Source organism: Falco rusticolus, chromosome 2, assembly GCF_015220075.1.
Source record: "Falco rusticolus isolate bFalRus1 chromosome 2, bFalRus1.pri, whole genome shotgun sequence".
Taxonomy (NCBI): domain Eukaryota; kingdom Metazoa; phylum Chordata; class Aves; order Falconiformes; family Falconidae; genus Falco; species Falco rusticolus.
Window position 1 is genome coordinate 19322014 of NC_051188.1, and position 20652 is coordinate 19342665.

The following is a 20652-nucleotide window of genomic DNA, read 5'->3' on the forward strand; positions in this document are numbered from 1 at the left end:
TGAATGACACAGCCTTTTCCTTTGAAAAACTGAACAGACTTCTCAAATCTAGTTAAAGTTATATTTAAAACAGCTTCCCCTTAAAGCTTTACAGTTCAGAATTACCAGCTTACACCAGTGCCTTCTCAATCCCCATAAAAATGCCATGCACAAGGGCAGAAAAGAGACAAAAATAATCCAGTATTTAGACACCTTACTAGACACTGTGTCTAGTGTCACAACTTAACGCAGTACACCAAAGCAGAGAGCTTAAGTAGTTGCTATATGCAAACACCCAGTTTACACCTACTGAAAATAAGTTTTCCCAAATACTGAGTTTTAGGAATATGGGCTAAGTAAAACCAGTTGCAGGATTTTTTTTTGAATAACGAATGCCATAACATGATACATATATCAAGCAGGTGAAAGAATATTTCAGACTTCAGATGTAACTTGCTACTGCGATACAAACTGAAGTGTGGCACGTATCCTCAAGTCAAGCAAAAAAGGCCAACATTAAAGGCAATCTAGAGGAAAATGCTTAGTGGTTATAGACGCCACAAGTGAGGACCTACACGTGATAACTCCTAAACTGTATGAAAACAATCTCTACCTTAAGCCATGTAACACTGGCAATATAAATAACACTGTACTTCCAAAATGGCAGCAATGCCACAATTTTCCTGTTACCCATTTGCTCACAATGCAATTCGCCAAGACCATCACTGCTACATTAAGTAACACATACATGCTCTCTCTGCTGCTTGCATCCCATGCTTTGAGCTAAGTCCATAGCATTTTGGTTGGGGCCCATTAATTAGGGCACCAGGTAATCTCAAATTAGGTTTTCATCAATTTAGTATTACTACTATTCATGCAGACAGTAGTAATTTTAGTAGTTTATTTTTCTGAAAACATGAACTGGTAAGACAGAACACTAATATTTGACAACTATTTTGCACAGGAAAAAAGCAACAGTAACCAAAATTTTTCCTACTTTCTTGCCATTACAGGAATAGAACCAATAGGTCTTTTCCATCACCTTCCATGACTGACAAAATCTGAATCATAATAAGCTTCCTAATAGCTTTATCATCAGTTTTATCTTAAGACTCAATTAGAAAATCCAGCCTGAGTTGTGTTGCAAATGGGTATTTTTAAAATTCATCATTCTGTAAAATATTTATCAAGAATACTCACATGCAATACTTCTAAATGCATATTACTCTAAGAGAACAATTACTTTAACTGGAAAACATGTATTTGCCTCCTAATGAAACAGTTAATCATTGGTAACAGACTTGTTTCTGTTCAACCACTGGCAGAAATGCATACTTATGATGATGCACTACACACTGGAAGGCTTACCAGCTTGCACAACTGTCTGCTTCCTTGCAATGGCAAGATACTTTAACGATCAGTAGAACACACAGATGTCACAACTTTTCTTCTGTAGAAGTATGGTTTAGGTAAATTCATTCATACTGTTATGAATAAAGCATACATACAGATTCCTTTTCCAATGTTGGTCCCTGTCTGTCCCATTCCCGGCCCCCCCCCCCCTTAAATTTTCCAATAATTTAAGTAACAGATATACTCTACTGATAAGCCTACTGTGACTAAGTTGCAAAGGAAGACTGAGATGCAAGGACACAGTATCCTTGAGAACACTTTGTAGAAAATCTGATGCTCTTGAGAAGTATAAACGAAAGCAGTTGTGTTATAAACTGTTTATAGTATGTACTGCAACATGCAGTTTAGCTAAACAGATTCACTATTAAGAATGGAACTTTCTTGACACACAGTAGAAACTACATACGAATGAAAATTACGCCACTTATAATTAAGCATAAAATTATTCTCACCCAGTATCAGTAATAACATTCCCAAAATCCTTTCAAGTTATTTTTATATTTTATTGTAATCAGATAACCGCACGTTTTACAGCATGATCACACATTGTATTTTGCCAGTCACAAACACATTGCCTTACATAATTATCCGCATCATTTCTGCTCTATACTACAAAGCCTAAACTACTGGATACAAAAAAAGTTTTACAAAAGAAACTGTTTTAAAGACTACAATAACAATAAAACCATTTCCAGGTAACAGCAAAAATTATAAAGGCATATCACCGTATAGTTTTACTGGAATTTCTAAACAGTAAGGAATGAAGTAAGTTTTAGTATCTGCGACGCTTGTTAGGTCCTTCAAAGTTGCCCCCTGGGTTTCCTCTACCAAAGCCACCAGGTCCACCACTCACGGCACCTACACCACTCATTGGCGGCTGAGGAGTTTCAGAGCCCGTCCTACTAACCAGAGGTGAACCCATCTGTGATGGACCTCCTTGAGGGAATCTCTCATTATGCTAACACAAGTCCATTTGGAACGTGCCAAATGTGAGTTACAATAAAAACCACAAGTGATGTTGTCATGGAGTTCAGCAGATAGTCCAGCAGAATCAGGATCACACATAGAGGGAAGAAAGGAGCAATTCAATTAGTTACTATGGAAAAAGAGCTGGAAATTAAGAGTGCTAATGTTATGCTCCAACTTTGTAAATTAAAAACTTGAGCATTAAGACCAATTCTGGTGATTAATATAACTTCATCCATTCAAGCACATCTGAAGCAATACATATTCTCTATGTAACAGAAGAGACAGCAAACAATAATCTTATGCCTGAACTCTGTTCTGCCTTAAATACCAACTAGTGCTCCTCCCTTAAATAAATTAGATACAGAAACATTGTCAAACTACGTGGGAGGAAATCAGCCTTTGTATTTCTACAGACTGCAGACTTCTTGAAGAATTATATCCCCACATATCTGTGGGTATTTCAGTCTATACTACCTGGAGTCAGCCTTTTGTACGACACTATAGTAATCTTTGGTTAGACTTATAAAATCCAGTCCAAATAAACTGACAAAACTAGTGACAAAATGCGTAACTGGACTATGCTTAGTTTAAAACACACTTGATGTATATGTAAAGCTTAATCTGAAATATTAATATAAGAAGAAAATCCAACTTATGTTCCACATTTATTTTCCTTAGCTCTTCTGTGCCTAATAAAAAAAGGTGTATGTGCTTACACAGATTTATTTGGCTATAGCAATTAAGACCTAAACCAGAAAACATGCATCTGAGCAGTTCAGTATTTATGCAAGAGTTTAAAAATAGAACCCCACATAATTAAATTTAAAACATCAATCCAGCATAACATGAACCATTAAAAGCACAGATTATATGGTACAATCAGATCTTGAAATAACTCATCATTCACCTGTTGAGGATAGTTATGTTTTCAGAAGAAATTCCTTCTGTACAGACACGTACGTTAACTGCCCAGGTACTCAAGAGTTCCACAAGAACATTCAAGACTAGCTTTTTATTTATAAGCCCGAATCAGAGAATTATTCTGAAAGTTTAACTCCACTAATAGCAGTAGAGCTCAACAGTTCTAAAGTTTGCTAATTAATATATATATAAAATATTAAAACAGCATTATATCTATATGGATCAAAACATATGCAATTTAGATCATGGTTGTATATATGTAAATTTTAAACAAAATCTGACATTGAGTAAGAAAAAAGTTACTTCAACAACTGCATGAAGATCTACTACTGCCCCAAAGTACCTTAAAAGCTGCAGCAATGGTTAAAAAAAAATAGTAACTCATGCCAGCTTGTTAGCAACGGATGTAAGCTTCAACAAATAGCTTATCACATATTCCTGATAATTTTTAACATTTGACTTTTCCACAAAAAGTCAAATCATCTTTCCAATAAGGACCCCTCTCTTCAGCTAACAAAAAACTGCAGTAATTAACTACCTACAATAAGGGCAGGGACACACACACACAACTATTTTTAAAATGTTCTGTTCAAAGGTAATCTATGTTTCAAAAGACTGCAGTAGAACAAAAAGATGGCTCCAACTTTCTCCCTAAAAGACTTCAGAGAAACATCCAATTAAAAAAATTGAAACCAAATTTCAGGTCTATAAATCATATTCTCTATTTCCCTCAGTGAAAATTGAAATTAACTGTTAGAGTGTTTTAGCAGATAGCCGTGCAGGAAAAATACAGTTAGGCTATGCCTTTATGTAGGGGCCTGCTCCCCAAATTAAAAACCTTCAAAGTCCAAAAGGGGAGAAAATCATAATAATAATTAAAAAAGCATCTAATTTGTCCTTCCATAGCATGCAGAAGAAAATGGAAAGTAAAAAAGGTATCTTTTTTTTTTATAAAACATGCATTGAAAGTGTCAGTATATTCCCTACATTTCCATACCTGGAATGACTTTTTGTAGAAAAACAACAGCTGGAGATAAGACACCGTGATTTATGATAGTATGTTCCTTTCCTTACACCTCTTTCACAGTGTTTATATAATCACAACAGAATGTTCCAGAGGTGACTAGTAACACAGAGGGGTCTCCAGAAAAAGCATCTCTAAAACCGCTATTTTGCAAAAAGCATCCCCGTCCCCATCCCCCCACTTTGTGACCAATGACACAACTGATAAAATGAGCTGGTTCCTGTAATGTGAATTGAGACCCTCTCCTTTAACTGGTAAAGACCTGACTCACTATGTATTTTGTGCTCAATGAAAATCTCATTCTCCTCTAAGGAACAAAGGATTTTGTCCAAACTTCATTATACAGATTGCTCAGTTGCAGATGGATACTTTTGAGGAGGCATATATGAAAAAATACAGCTACCATATGCTTCTGTGTTCCAATAAAACTATAATGGCATCACTGCTTATATTAAATACTCCTTTACATCACACCACCACTAGAATATCCAAAATATATATTTACATAATAATACTGGAAAATATGTAAAAATCAGATTTAAAAATATAGTTGTTTCTCTACATAAGACATTACAGCTAGGAAAAGTAACCAGCTATGACAACAGAGCAAAAATGGCTAGCGCTTTAACTGCATCCCAATGGCTTATCTGCTCTTGATAAAAAATTCCAGATGTATGGAAGACATTCCCTATCACCCTTGGCAACTGGGCAATATTATTTTTCCGGTATTGGTATGACCATTACCTCTAACAGCTGTTGGCATACTTATTTTCTAAGTGGTGTCATTACTGTCATAATCTCATGCTTTCAACAGTGTTAGAAAGGAAATACAAAAAACACTAAAGTCACTTTAAAAAATTAAATAGTTTACACAAAGATATCTTCACACTACATAGCTTCCAACATTTAACTTCATCAAAAACCCTAACAAGCTAATACATAGAATTTAGTTTCACAGAAGAAAAAACAGCAAGTGCCTAAATTGACAGATTACTTTGGTATGTTGTTTCTTCCTCCATTTCACAGAAGTGGTTTCTTACAATCTGTGAGTTTTTCATGACAGGTCATACATGCAAGCTTTGCCACAAGTGCTGTACATTCTAATCTCAATTCAAAGTCTGGTTACTGATCAAAGAACTCATACCATTCCTAAGGGAAGTAGGATTTTCATAGTAACATCAAAAAAACTTCCCTTCTCTGTTGTAAATTATTTGCATTAACAAGTTCTATCTACTTTTAACAGATTCAAAAAACATATCGCATTCTTACACAGTGTGAAAATATCTTTGGTAACATTAATGGGCCATGAGACATGACGGCTATTCAAAGTAATTAAATTTGTGATACATTACCACTGTTCCATTATCTGGCATCATTGGTGTTCCCATATTTGCAGCTCCTTCTGGTCCCATGGAAGGACCAGGACCCATTGCAGGGCCAGGTAAAGTTCCTCTGTTGTTCATATTCATACCCATCATTGGAGGAGGGCCTTGGTTACCAGCAGGTGCTGGGCTAAACGCATCTATGCAAAACAATCTATACTTAGAGCTGTCCTATCTGAATTTTACAAGAATAAACAAACAATTTACAATATTTAAATAGCCAAATGTACAAGACTTCCAATACTTGAAACAAAAAAGAATATTCTTTGAGACTGTACATTTATCTCAATCATCTGCTTTTAAACAGATTTTCATTAACCCCTATTATTTTGCATTAAATAATCTGCCTTGTGTATTTGTAAATCTTGAACTTTACAGCTAAATATAGCTGTATGGTTTCTGTGCAGGAACTGAAGTGTTCATATAGCATATATATATAGTATGCACACCACAAATTAGCAAAAATCAAATTATTTTGCAGTAACTGGCAGCTACAAGGCAACTTGACTCTTCAGGGATTATATCATACATTCGCAAGAACTGTTCTACCAGTATTATGTTAAGTGTATATACTGTAACAATATTAGTCTTAACATCTAAAAGCAATACCAAAAATGGTACTCAAGTTTACAATAAATAATTTGTAATATGGCGTAAATCTTGCATGTAAATGTCATTTATTGCAGTAAAAGTACCAGAAAACTAAGTGAAGTTTTACTAGAATTGCAAGCACAGGAAAGTCTCCTCCAAAATTCTGGTTCACCGTAAAAGGTAGAAAAGCTTAAAAACATCTTTTTGAGGAGATCATTTAGCTGGTAAATTGCACTTGGAAACACCCCTCTGCCAGTACCCAATAACATACTCAACAGGCAGCTAAAATTGCCTTTGTTACATTTTCTCAAGTTGTTAGAAAGAAAAAATTCTGATTATGTATCATTTACATCTGCTATTATGAAATGTCATCAACTTTAACATGTTCCTTGCCTCCAACAACAATCCGCCCTTCTCAGCCAAAAGTGTGCATCCAAGATCTAATAACGGAAGACAACACACCTTTGGAATCTAGCCCATGCTTTAAGTCATAACAACATATAATATCAAGAAATCCGACACGTTGCTAGACTAATCAACTTATTTTTATTAAAAATCAACCTCTAACCTCTCATAACAACTGTAACATCTTATCGTAATGAATATATAAATGTACATCATGGTAAGCAGGCCATTTAGCACAGATACAGTACTGTGACTATCTGCAGAACTGCATCTTTTTTACCTGCCCTGAGTGCATATCACAGCAGTCAGTGAACCCACTGCATCTGACATATCGCTGCTAAAACTGCAGACCTAGGTTTGATCATACACGTTATGTCAACTGCAAGCTGCTTCACCAAAACAATCCATACAATGCAGCAGCACATGGTAAAGTACTAAACAAGTTTATTAGAAGTGACAGAGAAAAACCCTGTCATTTTGAAAGACAGAACTCATTTGAGCACAGTAATAAGAAACTCCAAGACTTCTCTCTACGACCCTACGGCAAACCAAAGTTATGTGCAAGTCAATGCTTCTCACCTACCCAGAGGCATGACCAGTTCATGTAGCAGGTGAAGACTGTGCTACCATTCAAGAGAATCAGTTGAATATGCCCTAAACCTGTTTTTTAGTATCATCCATTTAGTGACTAAATATGGAAGGAAAAGGAGAAGTCTACACTGTCAACATAAGGAGAAACCTTTATTTTCAGAGGCTAGAGGTACTCTGCAGGACTATCATGATAGCAGCACTTAGTGGCTGGTACTAGCTCCATTAACTAAAAGCAGTCAGTGCTGTTACCTGTTACTGACTTGTTTACCAGCCTAACTAAATTTGGCCACCTGGCCACACACAGGTAGTGTTTGCTTATCCTTCAACTGCAACAAAGTTCTTACCCTCTGTATCATACAAATACACCCATATTGCTTCTAGGGTGATGTACAGCAACTTGTAGTATCAAACCTTTATAGTATTAAACTGATTTCAGGCAGAGTCAGCACTGCCAGGACAACTGGGGAGTGTAATGCAAGGAGAAAGTGGTGTCCTGCACAGTTTCAGTAAGAGGCCACTATGGCATTTTAGCTATCCCTCAGAGGTTCTCCTAGCTCCGAAACAGACTCTAAAACCTAACCACTTGATTGCCTGTTCTTTTTGATGGGACATTGAAGTTAGCTGTTATTTCAATAGAGCAGGTTCAGCAACAAATTGAAAGCAGTCATCCCGTGTTCATGCCACAGGTCACAAGACACTTAAAAAAAAAAAAAGGTATTTTTCTGCAATCTGGAGGGCTGAAAAAAGCACACTCAGTTTTTCCAAACTCCACAGGCCAAGGTCTGGCACAGCTGGCAATAAGCCATAGTCAATAACCCTCATCAATGCAGAGATCATTCAAAAAAAAGCCGTTGGTTTTTTTTATATATATATATCTATCTCGAAAAGTTTTATCAGCTGCACTTAGCATTACGGCTCCAGTTAAGTGTTACGATGAGGCATACAGAGCCTCTCAGAACCTGTTTGCTGCAGAAAACTATGTAAACATGAGAGGTCCCACACAAGTCAGCCCAACACTAATTAAGTCTGTCACAGAGGTACCTTGCTTTCTAATAACACTGTATCATGCAGGTATTTCAATTACTGAAGGTACTCCAACTCCCCACTGTCCCACATGATAAGAAGTCACAAATGGCACAGGTAAAGGTCAGTTACAATTCCAACAGAAAGGCTGGAAAAGGATGCTAAGATCACAATTAAAGGTCTACTATTTAAAGGTCTACTGCAGGTTTCTGGGGTCAGGTTTTTTTTGTTGTAGTGGTGGGGTTGTTAATGGGCTGGAGAAAACAAAATCTCTAGTGAGCTAACCTAAAATCTAGATACCATGGGAACAAACTCTATCTATACCTATTTGCTATGAATATTTTTCCCTTTAAAAAATAGTAGCTGTTATTATAACTTATTTCTAAAAGCATTTTTATCAAGTTTGAAATCAAGGCATAGCACAAAGCTTACAAAGCAAGACTATGAACATCACTGCTAAGCATTAAAACCTGACAAGAAAAGGGTTGTGAACACACTGCTATAAATTACACATTCAAAATATGTGCATAAAAAGTGTATCTTGTGGTCTGGACAACTGGCACAGTATCAGTATTTACACAGTCTCCTGATTAAATGAAGTTTTCAGGTAGAGACTGCAATAATACACAAAAGAAAAACTATAAAAAATTAGTCACCATTTATGCTTCAGCTTATTATTTGCAGATGATTTTACAATTATTTTTTAATTTCTTCTTCTTCACTGAAAGAAAAAGCCCACTTCTATTTTACAGCTATAAATGTGTCAATAAACGCAAGGAAATGATGAATGTTGTATTTTAAAAACTGGACCAAGCAGATTCATTAGTTTATAAATTCACATTACTCAAAGGTCAAGCGACAATGTTCACTAAGATTTGTATGTACTTGCAAATTTAAAATACACAGAATTAATATTAATTTTTCTCTAAATTATCATCTTATTTTAAATTAACATCAGGAAGCTTCCATGAGATAGATATATTGACAGTTAATAGTTTAGTAAGATTTGGGTTTTTAAAAGAAATATTCTAGTTTCAGTCTTGTTTAAAAGCAGATATTCTGAAGTAGTAACATTCCAAACACCTTCAGTCTGCAAACTGAAGTAGTGCAAACACTAATTATTAAGAATTTACTTTTCTAGACTTGCCAATAAGTCTTTAGCAGTATTTTAACAATATTTTAAGTTACGAAAGTGAACTGAGAATATTTGTAAATACAGACTTGCAATAAATTAGTAGAACATCAACCACATCACTCATTAATCTTTTGCCAGGTACATCAACAAGAACTTACCAATTTTAAGCTCTACATCATTTCACTGCATGCAATTACAGTTCCAACTTCTCTGAATAGGCAGTCCCTCCAAAAGAACACCAAATACTTTCTGAACAGAAAATTCCTGTTTTGTATCAGGTAATTTCTAGAGCATCACCTTTCCCTGCCTTTTTGTTGCTCTTCACTTGCACATCATATTTTTCTCCCACAGGTAGTCAAAACAGTAAAGATACACCCGGAGGAAAAAAACAGCTGTTTGGAAGCAAAAACCATGAGGTTTTTTTATTTCCTAATACTGTTTACTCCTTTTTTCCAGTAGTTGTCACTAATTAATAGTGCTTGAGTAACATGTACAGTCCCAAAGAAAAAGAAATTTTACATTACAGAAGCCTTTTTCCTTCAGATCCCTACCTCCCATGTTTATTGCTCCACGAGGACCCATATCACCCATTCTCATTTCCTGTTCTCTCTGAAAGTAAACATAGTTTTCATGGTCAACCTATCATTCTTAGAACTTAAAACATACCCATATACTCCATGAAAATAAAAGTTTTCAATTTCAAAAGTTTCCAGTGATTACAAAAATGAACAAAGAATAAAAGTTTACTATACTCCCCTGTTTTTATAAAATCAAATGGAATAAGAAGTTCAATATAGCAATGCTGTACATTTTTGCATAATGGTAAAGGTTAAATATCACAAGTTTCATTTATCAGATGGAGCAGTCTAAAGCTCCCAAATAGTTATGTGATCAAATGCAAATGAATCAATCTTCACACAGTATTTTTCATTATTACGAAGTATATTTACATTTTAACTGTTAATTAAAAAGTGGTCTTATTACAGTATTGCCTAAAGGCCGTGGTTCAACAATAGTCAATCTGGCTTCATGACTCAAAAATGCTTCTGTTGATTGGAAAACAAGCTCTGATGGTATACAAACCCAACCTGCCAGTTCATCTTTCTTCAAATAGTTCTGACTTAACTTGGTGGTGGTGCGGTTTTTAATAAATTATATCACACTATTGATATGTTAGTTCAGATACTGACCATGGTTTTCAAATCAGAATAAAAATGTAGCATCAGCTATATAACTTGCATTTATGCCAAATAGACAAATTGATCCATATTCAATTGATGCTCAGTCATCCAACAGCAAAAGAGTTCTGATGTTACTGATCATGAACCACGGCCTGCTGTGAAACAATACTCAAATGATAGTACCCAGAGTGGCAAAAATCATCCCTTAGGTGAAAACAAAGCGAACTACCACAAATAATTCCAATGGATTTTAGTATTATTGCTTATATCAAAAGGATGAGATAGAAACAAATTCACAGTTCAAAAATAAAACTAATGAAACTTACACCAAAAAATTGTTCTCTCATACATTTTCTGCAAGGTTAACATATAACTGATTTGAGTGAACACACATGTGCTGAGAATAAGCATATGCAAAACTATACCTGATTCTGAAAGTCATACCACTTATTAAGAACAAAAGTTCAGATGCACTTTGAAAACAATTCCACATACTAAGCAACTCAATCAGTCTTGCTATAAGCAACCTTTAAATGGAAACATCAATCAAATCAAAATATATTCATAGTATTTTTACAGTTTCACAAAACTCCTTTTCATTCAATTGTATCTGGGAAGCCACATGAGTCTTCTATCTTCACACACTTAAAGCAGCAGACACCAATATTTGACAGAACAGAGTCAATGGTTTTGTAAAAATATCCTGGTATGGGAAACTGTCATAAGATACATGACAAAAGGCTCACAGGTCAGTAACTTTGTTTCTAGTAACTCAACCTACAAAACGTATTTAATGTAAGAAGTATGTACACTATTTTCAAAAGAACATGGCTTAATGTGGAGAAGAAAAGTAATGCCTCATAACTAAAAGACACAGGCAGATTTTAAGGTCCAGCTATGAAAGGCCGTTGATGAACACCCAAGGACCTCCTCTTCTGACCCTAGAACCCACATTAAAACATGCAACTACTTTGTCAGACCTTTCACAGTAAGTTAAGGAAGGATCCTTGACACGTTAAGGAAGATCAGCAGCCCTGTTAGGATCAATCATACCCAAAACTGATAGAAATGAGTTAGTCACACAACTGGCATACAACCTTGTTGACATCAGTCTCTCCTTTTATACCTCAGCCCTGGCATGAAGAGGAAAACTGGCATATCCCCCCTAATGTCAATCCCTAGCCCAACATTCTAGAAAAACACCATGGCTATCAGCTTACATTAATCAGACTGTGTGTGCACATGTGCATGCATATGGGGTATGTGTGTGTGTGAAACAGGACATGCCAAACACAGCTGTGAGACTCTAGCTACAAGGGAGAGAACCTGATTTTGAATTACTGCACATAACTTATTTAATACATCTCAGGCTCAACTACAAGCTGGTGTGGTGTTTTTGTTGTTTTTTTTTTAAATGTGAAATGCGTCATATAAGGTAGGTCCAAGTACAATACCAGCTAGACAAGGATATTAGGTAAAGAGTTATAAAGCTGTACTAGTTACTAGAACTTAACTTGTTTTCTTTGCAAAGGATTGAAGCATTGGCAAGCTGCAACATATACTTCTTTTAAAAAAAGCACACTACGCTTCCTCCTAGCAATAAACCAGGTTTTTGTCAGTTTGAAATGCTACCAGTCTTCAGCTAACAGCAAGTACAACAAAAGAGAGGGGTAGAATCTGTAATTTTCACTTTAAGTCATCTAACCTTTGTAACAAAAACCATGGAGCAATTACTTGCCATTTCATAGCTTTAACTCTGGTGTTGAATTACTACCATATAAAAAACATTTCAGCTATAGACTCAAGATCCATAAATGTGCCTTATGATCTCTGCTGCCTGTTGATATATCAATGTGCCTACTGGAATTATTCTTCTTCCTACTGTACTTGTTCATAACTTTTTTCAGCACAGTGAAATTCTTCTGTACTGTTAACACAGGATTAGCTAATTTAAGATAAATCTCGTCAGAGAAAACACTGAATTTCAAATGTTAACAGACAGCATATATCACTAATGTAATGAAATGCTTGACATATTAACTGCAAAAATATGTACTTGGATCATTTGCCAAAGCCTGTACTTGCAGGAGTCCAGATGGTACCAAAATTCAGTCCTATCCCACACAAATCATGTTCTAGACAGCTATTTACTATGTGAGCATAAACAAGTTATTGCAGGTAAGTTAGGTCATCTATACCATGGGCTTTGCCTAAAATATGACAGAGTAGTGGAACCAGTGCTGGCTGATATTCCAGCCCACCCAAGAGCTTTGTTCTTGTATATTCAAGCCCTTGCAGAACCTAACAATGATAGCATTATCTTCTCAGAGCCTCTTTTCCCCACTAGCAACTGCTCATTCCTGAGTAGCAGCCTGCTTCAGCCCCTTCCCTGAAGCCACCCATAACTACCCATTAACAGGGAGTTAAAACTAAGCAGCAAGAGGAGGGCTAAACTTTTATTAAAGAAATCTGTGGGGAAGCTACTAAGAACCTCTGAAGTTACCCAGTACTTTGGCAAACAAACTAGAAGAGAACTAGAAAAATGGATATGCAGTTAGAGGGGAAAAAAATAAAGCCTTAAGAAAAAGAATGTGTGGTGAAGTATAACTTAACCTTTGGAAAGATTTAAAAAAAGCCCAAACCAAAAAACTAAGTGAAGAAAACAAAGAATAATATCCTGTTGTGAAAGGGTAATTGTTTACACACCTCAAAGGAAAGCTTTCCAAATTACTTCTGTTGCAAAATCCTTGTAAAATAATTAAGAACTCACCAATATAAACAACCCTCAAGGACCCTAAAGAAGGTCTGATTCATCGGAGCAATTTGCTTTTAGAGAAACTGCTATGATGGCACTATAGCATTATACTTGCTAATTACTTTAGATACAAGCATTAGAAATGAAATGTCCTCACAATTCCAACTCATTTTGATGTTAACTGTAAAAAACAGATCTGCACAAAAATACTGAACACATACAGTTTTCAAATTACATATATACTGTACAGTTCATATAATATGGATTCTCCCCTTTTACAAGTATTAGAAATAAGATTTCTTGAGCATTTGAGGTATATCGTGCAACATTCTTACACGTCAATCACCATTGAGACCAGTAACCTAAGCACACAGAGAACTACCAAGATTATTATTTTTTTTCTGGTTTTTAAAAACGTATTAGGATATTTTTAAATTCACTCTATAAAACTGTTTTGAAAAGACACATAAGAATTGATACAGGAGAACGTATCAGATGCAATTCCCTTTTCAAGCTGAAAATAAAAATACAAGTAGTCATGAAACTTTTTTAACTGTCAAACCAATATTACTTTTGGCCTTGCATTTGCAGCAGCCCAATGAAAATTAAAAATCTTGTCTCCAAATGACGCAATACTCATGGTAACAACACTATCAAAAAAGTTATGGTATGGAATAAATATGGCACAGAAGATATTAGATATTTGCAAAAAGCAAAATATCAACAGAAATACTAAAACAACAGCTCATCCAATTTTCTTCAACTGTTTGTGGCCAGGAGATGCACTTCCCAATTAACACAGGACTGACTATTCACTCACCTTTCAGCTAAGGCATGTTAATCAAATTAATGCTAAGATACAACCTCAAGAAAATGCCTTATAAAAAAAGCACACCTACCACATAAACTTAAAACTTGCACATTAACATTGGTAACTTAATTAGCACTTTATCTAGGTTGTATGTGTAGAGCAAGATGTAATTCACAGGGCTGTTGATTCTCACTTGTTTTCATTAAAATGGAAACTGAACTCTATTCTCTAGTAACTTTGTCAAAACAGGTATAACACTTCTGTACCTCTTACCAGAATTCACTACTCCCTTCTAGAGTGGTTTGTTTCATTAAAATCTTTCTAGAAAAGAAACATTATTTCCAAAGGCTTCTCTAGGAGGCCTAAGACCCTTAAAACCTTACACAAAACTGTAATTTAAAGACAACTGTATTTTAAAGACATAAATCATAAAAATGGTTAAAATTGCTAGTTTGGTAGTCAAAAATAGAATTTGGAGAATACCTTTGATAGTGCAGCATTTCTCTTTTCCTCAGAATATTCCACTACTTCGCTCCAATGACTAGCTTACTGGAAGTTAGGCTGCCAGCAAGGAGTTGAAGTAATAAAAGCCTTCTCTTCCACCAACTCCTCGTTACCTTTCCCTCTTTGGTTTATCCATCAATTAAGATTCATACGTAACATCCGGAATTTATACAATATCCTAAAATAGCTCATTTTATTCCATCACATGCAATAACAGTAAATCATTTTAATAGAAAAAGACTGATCTTTCAAAATCCAAGAGTTCTGTGTTTCTGAGCAGTGCTACCTAAATCCAGAGCTAATCACTCCTCTGAGCTGGGTGTCTTCCAGCCTGAACTACTTAAGAATTCTATGAACCGAACAATTGCTCCCACCCATAAGTGTAAAACAGAAACAAGCTCACTTACATCACACAAAATGACACAAGCAAATACATTAAACTAGATAACAACTAAAGGAAATGCAGCTATAGAACACGTAGCATACAGGAAACTACACAGCCCTATTTTTTAAGTAGGGCATCTAATGAAAAGAATTTTCATTACGTTTAATAGCTGTCAATAGGACTGTCAGAGAAAAGCAGATAGATAAAGCCAATTTCCTCCATGGTGACTCAAGTCATGAACAGAGGTGGTGGAGATGACTCATTAAGTTACAGCATTTTAAAAACCTAAACATTTAAAAAAACCCTTATCATTAAAAACCAGGAATACACATTGCATGAAATGCATGCAGATGCATATACTCCAGTAAATGCTACAAATTGGAAAAACACTCCCAGTGGTAGTAACAATGATAATTACAGCTACTGACAAAAACATTTCCGATTTCCCTTATGAAAAAAAGACTTATTATTAGACCAGTGCATTTCTTAAATATTTCCAATATTTCAATAAGATTGTAAAGGAAATATCAATGTTATTAAAATTGGGGAATTTATTTTAAAACTAATTAACAGCAAAAGTATAGGAATGTATTCCGGAAAAACCTCCACACACCACATCCTTGTCCTCTACTTTTTGTTTTGAGAACAAACAAGAAAGATCTTCAACTTCTGTGGGGCCTTCCCTCATTTCCCTTCTACATCTTTAGGAGAGCACTCAGTTGCTGAGGGTAGTCCTCAGCATCTAAACCTCACAGAAAGAGAAACAACTGCAGTTAAAACTAGCCAAAACTATTTACTATTCTAAGCTGAAGTTATTCTTTAAAAATACAAAAAAAATTACCTCTAGCAATGTTTTAATATCACAGTTGTAATAAAAATAACAGTAAATTAATATTAATGTACAAGACAGATACCAAAGCATATTAAAAACATCACTCTTATTATACCTTGTAGCATATACTGGTATGTTTTACATGGAATTAATAAAGAATTGGGTAGGATAGTACTCCATTACAAAAATTCATTAACTAAGAATTGAAAAGCCTCTCAGTGCATCAGGTAACACACATTAACACCAGAAAAGATAGAAATGGATTTCCATTTTGTGTGTGTGAAAAAGTACACGCACTCAACACTTCTTGCAGATTTAGAAGAAACTTTTCAAAAAGAAAGTTACATATTCCCTCAAATGCATCTATATTTTAATACCAGCCATTTCTGAACTTTACAAGATGGAGGCATTTAAGATCTGCCTTTGTTTAGGTAAAACTAGCTTCTACTTTCCAAATCATGCAAGTTGTTTGGGTTTTTTCTGGGAGAGTACAAAGTTAAATAACTGTGATCCTTCTAGTATGCTTTCTTTTTTTTGTCACCTTCCTACAGCTCGATGCAAAACCCAATCTAAAGAAAAGCTGACTTCCTTTGAATACATCAGTCCTCCCATGACGTTTAGGTGAGGTCTCTATATTGACAGTTTTGGAAAAGAAAGCAGTTTAATTGCATTAATATTACTCACATTACAAAGACATTCAGGGGACACCTCACTAACCAGCAATATTTAATAATGCTCTGTAAGAAAATACTATTTAATACAGAAGAGACAGCTGCTAGGCTAATCTAAAAGAGAGAAGCCCACAGACCACTTGGAGGCCCCTCAAACTTGTGAGCATCAAGGAGACAAAGATCCCAGAGATGCAATACATTTTACTGAACACTACATTGTAAATACTGTATGCACTCAAACTGTCACCTATAGCAGCTGCAAAGCCCTATTAATGCAATCTGATTACAACTATTGAAAATCTTCAAGAATGAACAATCATTACATTACTGTAATTCTCAAAAGATATAGCTGCAAGTGATCTTTTTCTTAAGACTAGTTTCAATGGGACTTGTAAAATTTTACATTTTCCTCAAAAGCTAAGTCAAAGGACAGCCAAGTACATTAACATAATCACTATTCTTGTATATTGGCCAAGAATAATTTTATTTCATCCTTTCCAAATACAACTGCTGTTTATAGAGGCAGCAGACCACATGGTGTCCTTTCCTTTGTAATGTAGAAGAATCATCCTATCTACCAGATTTTGCTTACATTTCAGGTGTCCTTTCCTCTTTTTTTTTTTCCCACCCAAAATGTTCTAGTTAATTCTGCCTCTAAGAAAGCAAACCTGTAACATCCTGTAAAAGATGAGTATATACTTACACAACCAAAAAGTAAAACTGGAGCAAAAAACATATTTTCTTTTTAAAAAATGTGGACCAAAATACCACCAGGAAAGTAAGATATTTTTTTCACAGCACAAAAGACTTCCAAACACTCCTGGCATTCATCACCTCCATACGGCACACTGGGCTTGTTCCGGCCTGGAAATATGTTCCAGATACTACTTCAAAATTAGCAAAGGGAAAACTAAAAAATCTTGTAGAAAAATAGTCATGCAAGGTGACAAGTTAACAGCTGGTTAAAGTTCTTTCAAGAAAAAGCCAACTGAAAAAGGCTAATACCTTAGAGTGAAACCTGTCTGCAGTAGCAAGTCACGCTCAGTAAACTGTTCAAATCCTGTCAAAACCAGATTCTTTTCGAAATTTAAGTTTGGGGTAGAAAGTAAACTAGATTAGGAAAACAGCCCAAAATACTTGCAACTGTTGCACGGTTGAGATGTTTTTTCACTCCTTTGCCATGAGAAGCAGAAAATAACTAGTGCTCAGAACTACAGGAGTAAGGCAAATGAACTAGAAAAGACAAATGAAATCCAAAGTAATGGGGGGGGGGGAATGTGAATAATCATTACTGTTTTTCAGTGCAGAACAAGTGAACAAAAGAATACTTACTGTCTGAACCAGAAAAGGTAGTAGTATAAACACTTTCTCAGTCACCAGTTTGGAGGCAGAGATATTCACCCATCTTCAATGTTAACAACTGGCCACCACCACTATCACAGAAGTTGTCTACATGCCTACAGAGATTTTTCTGGATGTCTTCATCTAGTGACCTTAGACACTAAACTTGAGAATTGCAAGCTTTTACAGAACACATTCCAAAAGTCAGAACTTGAATAAAAGCACAAATAAATATATTTTTATAATAAAGGTTATGTGCTTTTTAAAGACTTTTTACCACAGAAGCTACTGCAGGTTTTTTGGTTGTTGGTTTTTTTTTTTTTCTTTCTTTTAACACAGAACCCATACTTTCAGAATACTACATTACAGGCTAAAAATTCAAACGACAATCTAACTTGTTAACAAAAAAGGTAACAGTCTAAAATAACCCAATATTTACTACAGAACCTACTCTGTTGATGACAGAATTTTGCACCATATTGAGATTTATGTCTTTTCGCTTTATTATTTTGACTTTTAGTTACTTGCTGCTTCTCTGAATTTTAATACGGCATTTAAAACAGTGCATTAATATATCATTATTGCTGTGGGTTTTTTCCTGCCTATCCCATTTCTATTTGTTATAACACAGTAAAATACCGTATATGCAGCATTTACAGAATACAACTGACTAAAAAGGTTCCTCATTTTCTCAAACCTGTGGAAAATGTTATCTACCAGTCAAAAAATTAATGCATACAGAAGACAAAATCTGGCCCCGAACTGCATATACCAATAGCAAGGAACAAAATCCAAAGGTTTTAATTCCATGCTCATGCCTCTATTAAATCATCTTTATGTCATCTCTTCTGGTAAAGGAAAAAACTTCCATATCCCTTCATTATCTACGGCTACCCACATGAAGCACTCTCTGAAGGTATAACTTTTTTTCAAATGCCATCACTGCCGATCATTTCAGAACAAACAGGAACAGAGGTCTTCTTTCTATCAAAATTTCCCCTTGATTTAATAATGAACAGTCACAAGGAAAGTAAAATTCTGCTTCTCAAATACTTTAAGGTAAAATTCAGAAATACTTTTTTTACAAGACAAAGGTTCTTAGAGAAGGTAACCACTTTAAAAATCAGGAAATCCTTTTTTTTTTAAAAAAAGGAAGATTATCTGTATTTCAGCTCTCTGAATATCAGCTTCCTCTTTACAACATTCTGTCAATTAACTTGGTTCTGCAACCTTAAATCCATAGAACTAATAAATGAAAACACTTCTCCCAGTTCTATAGCTTAATATCTTGAATGAGAGTAATAAAATTAAAAAATTTTATACAGTTCAACAGCTGAACAGAATGAAATTTTTTTTTAATTTGTAGTCAATTTAAGGCACTAAACTGTTTACTTACCTGTAAAACTACTTTCGAAAAGCAATATCCACCACACCACCGAATTCACAACTGAAACATGTAATTACATTATATTCACATCTTCAGAGGCTTATCAGAGAAATTTATGGTGTAGCTTAGAATTATTCTGGTTTTCTTTTAGCTAAAGAAATGGCATGAGAGTAGGTAAGTATCAAAACAGACATCCATGGGAGCACGGAGGATACCATACTTTCACAGAACAAGCTGCAAAGAATTTAAGATGCACTCCACAAGTCACGCCAGTGGGCGTGGTGTTGAAAGGCTATTTAACTGGTAACGAGGTCTGAGCTAACTGTACCATCATGCAGAAATACATAAAAATATTTAACTGAAAACAGAGTGTCATAAAACAATGCTGTATTTTAGATTTCCCAAGTGTTAAGTTTTCCTTGCACGAGAAACAAATCTAGGCAAATACTGTAACAGCAAACATTTGACTGATTCAAAACAACCTTTTGCAACTGCAAGACTCAAGGATGAGATGAAGTAAAAGCCATCTAGGCTTCCTTAGAAGAAAAATTAACCAGCCAAGCATATCCTTTATCAAGAAGTGTTTATGTAAAAATCTAACAACTTCTTAATTGGAATATCAAATATAACATTGCAAAATCAACTTTAAACACTTTAAAAGCAACACTAGTTATAGCCACAGTGTACTAAATATGACACTTTGCCAGACTTTTGTATTAAGTTTTTCTCACCAAGCAGATATAATACATGATGACTAAATTTTAACACAAAAAAAGAGACTAGTTGTAGCTGCTATTGCATAACTGATCCGAGTTACCAAGTAATTAGAATATGCAAGTATTTGTCAAAAGGAAGCTGAAAGCCAAAGTTTTTCATTGCTACAAAAAGGTCCTATAAGAGAAACTTCTAACAAACATATATAGCTTTCTATATGACTGCTGCTTACAATCAGAATAGTTCGATGTTTTAAGACTTCCCCAACAAAGCTCTGGCCAAAGTTCCCACATACAGCACATAAACAAATAAAACATGAACAAAGAAGCATCAATGGAACTTTCTGGCATGAAACCACGCTCCACAGTTTTCCAGCTCTCCATAGTTTCCCAGCTAGTACTTTTATACAACCTGGAGGCCATTTACTGTAAAACAGGAGCAAGACGAGGTAGACTTGAATGAAGACAGACACTTATTTGAATAAATAAGAGTTCTGAGAAAAACAATATACATTGGACCAGGCAATTCTAGCATTTCAATCAAAAGTTTGAGAAACTAGTCATCTCAACAAATCCAAACTGGTTAAGAAAACCTGCCTTTTAGTTGATCCCCTGACCCAAATTCATACACAGTAATTC

At 35.1% G+C, this 20652-nt stretch overlaps 1 protein-coding gene across 17 annotated transcripts in view; it reads right to left on the reverse strand.

Moving 5' to 3' along the window:
* The window catches only part of PSPC1 (paraspeckle component 1), a 68702-nt gene that overhangs the window by 26196 nt on the left and 21854 nt on the right, over window positions 1-20652 (reverse strand). For 9 of the 17 annotated variants that reach the window (XR_005102470.1, XR_005102469.1, XR_005102466.1 and 6 more), the window contains exons 7-8: window positions 9985-10042; window positions 5659-5828 (exon numbers count right to left, since the gene is read on the reverse strand). The exons of 6 other annotated variants lie outside the window; for them this stretch is intronic. Coding sequence is in view for 1 of the 11 variants with exons in the window: in XM_037376424.1 (XP_037232321.1) it covers window positions 2165-2350; window positions 5659-5828; window positions 9985-10042 (414 nt within the window). In the remaining 10 variants the exon portion in view is untranslated. Of the gene's footprint in view, window positions 1-1871; window positions 2351-5658; window positions 5829-9984; window positions 10043-20652 lie in introns of those variants that run through there. 2 more of the 17 variants (XM_037376424.1, XR_005102472.1) reach the window with 2 other exon arrangements.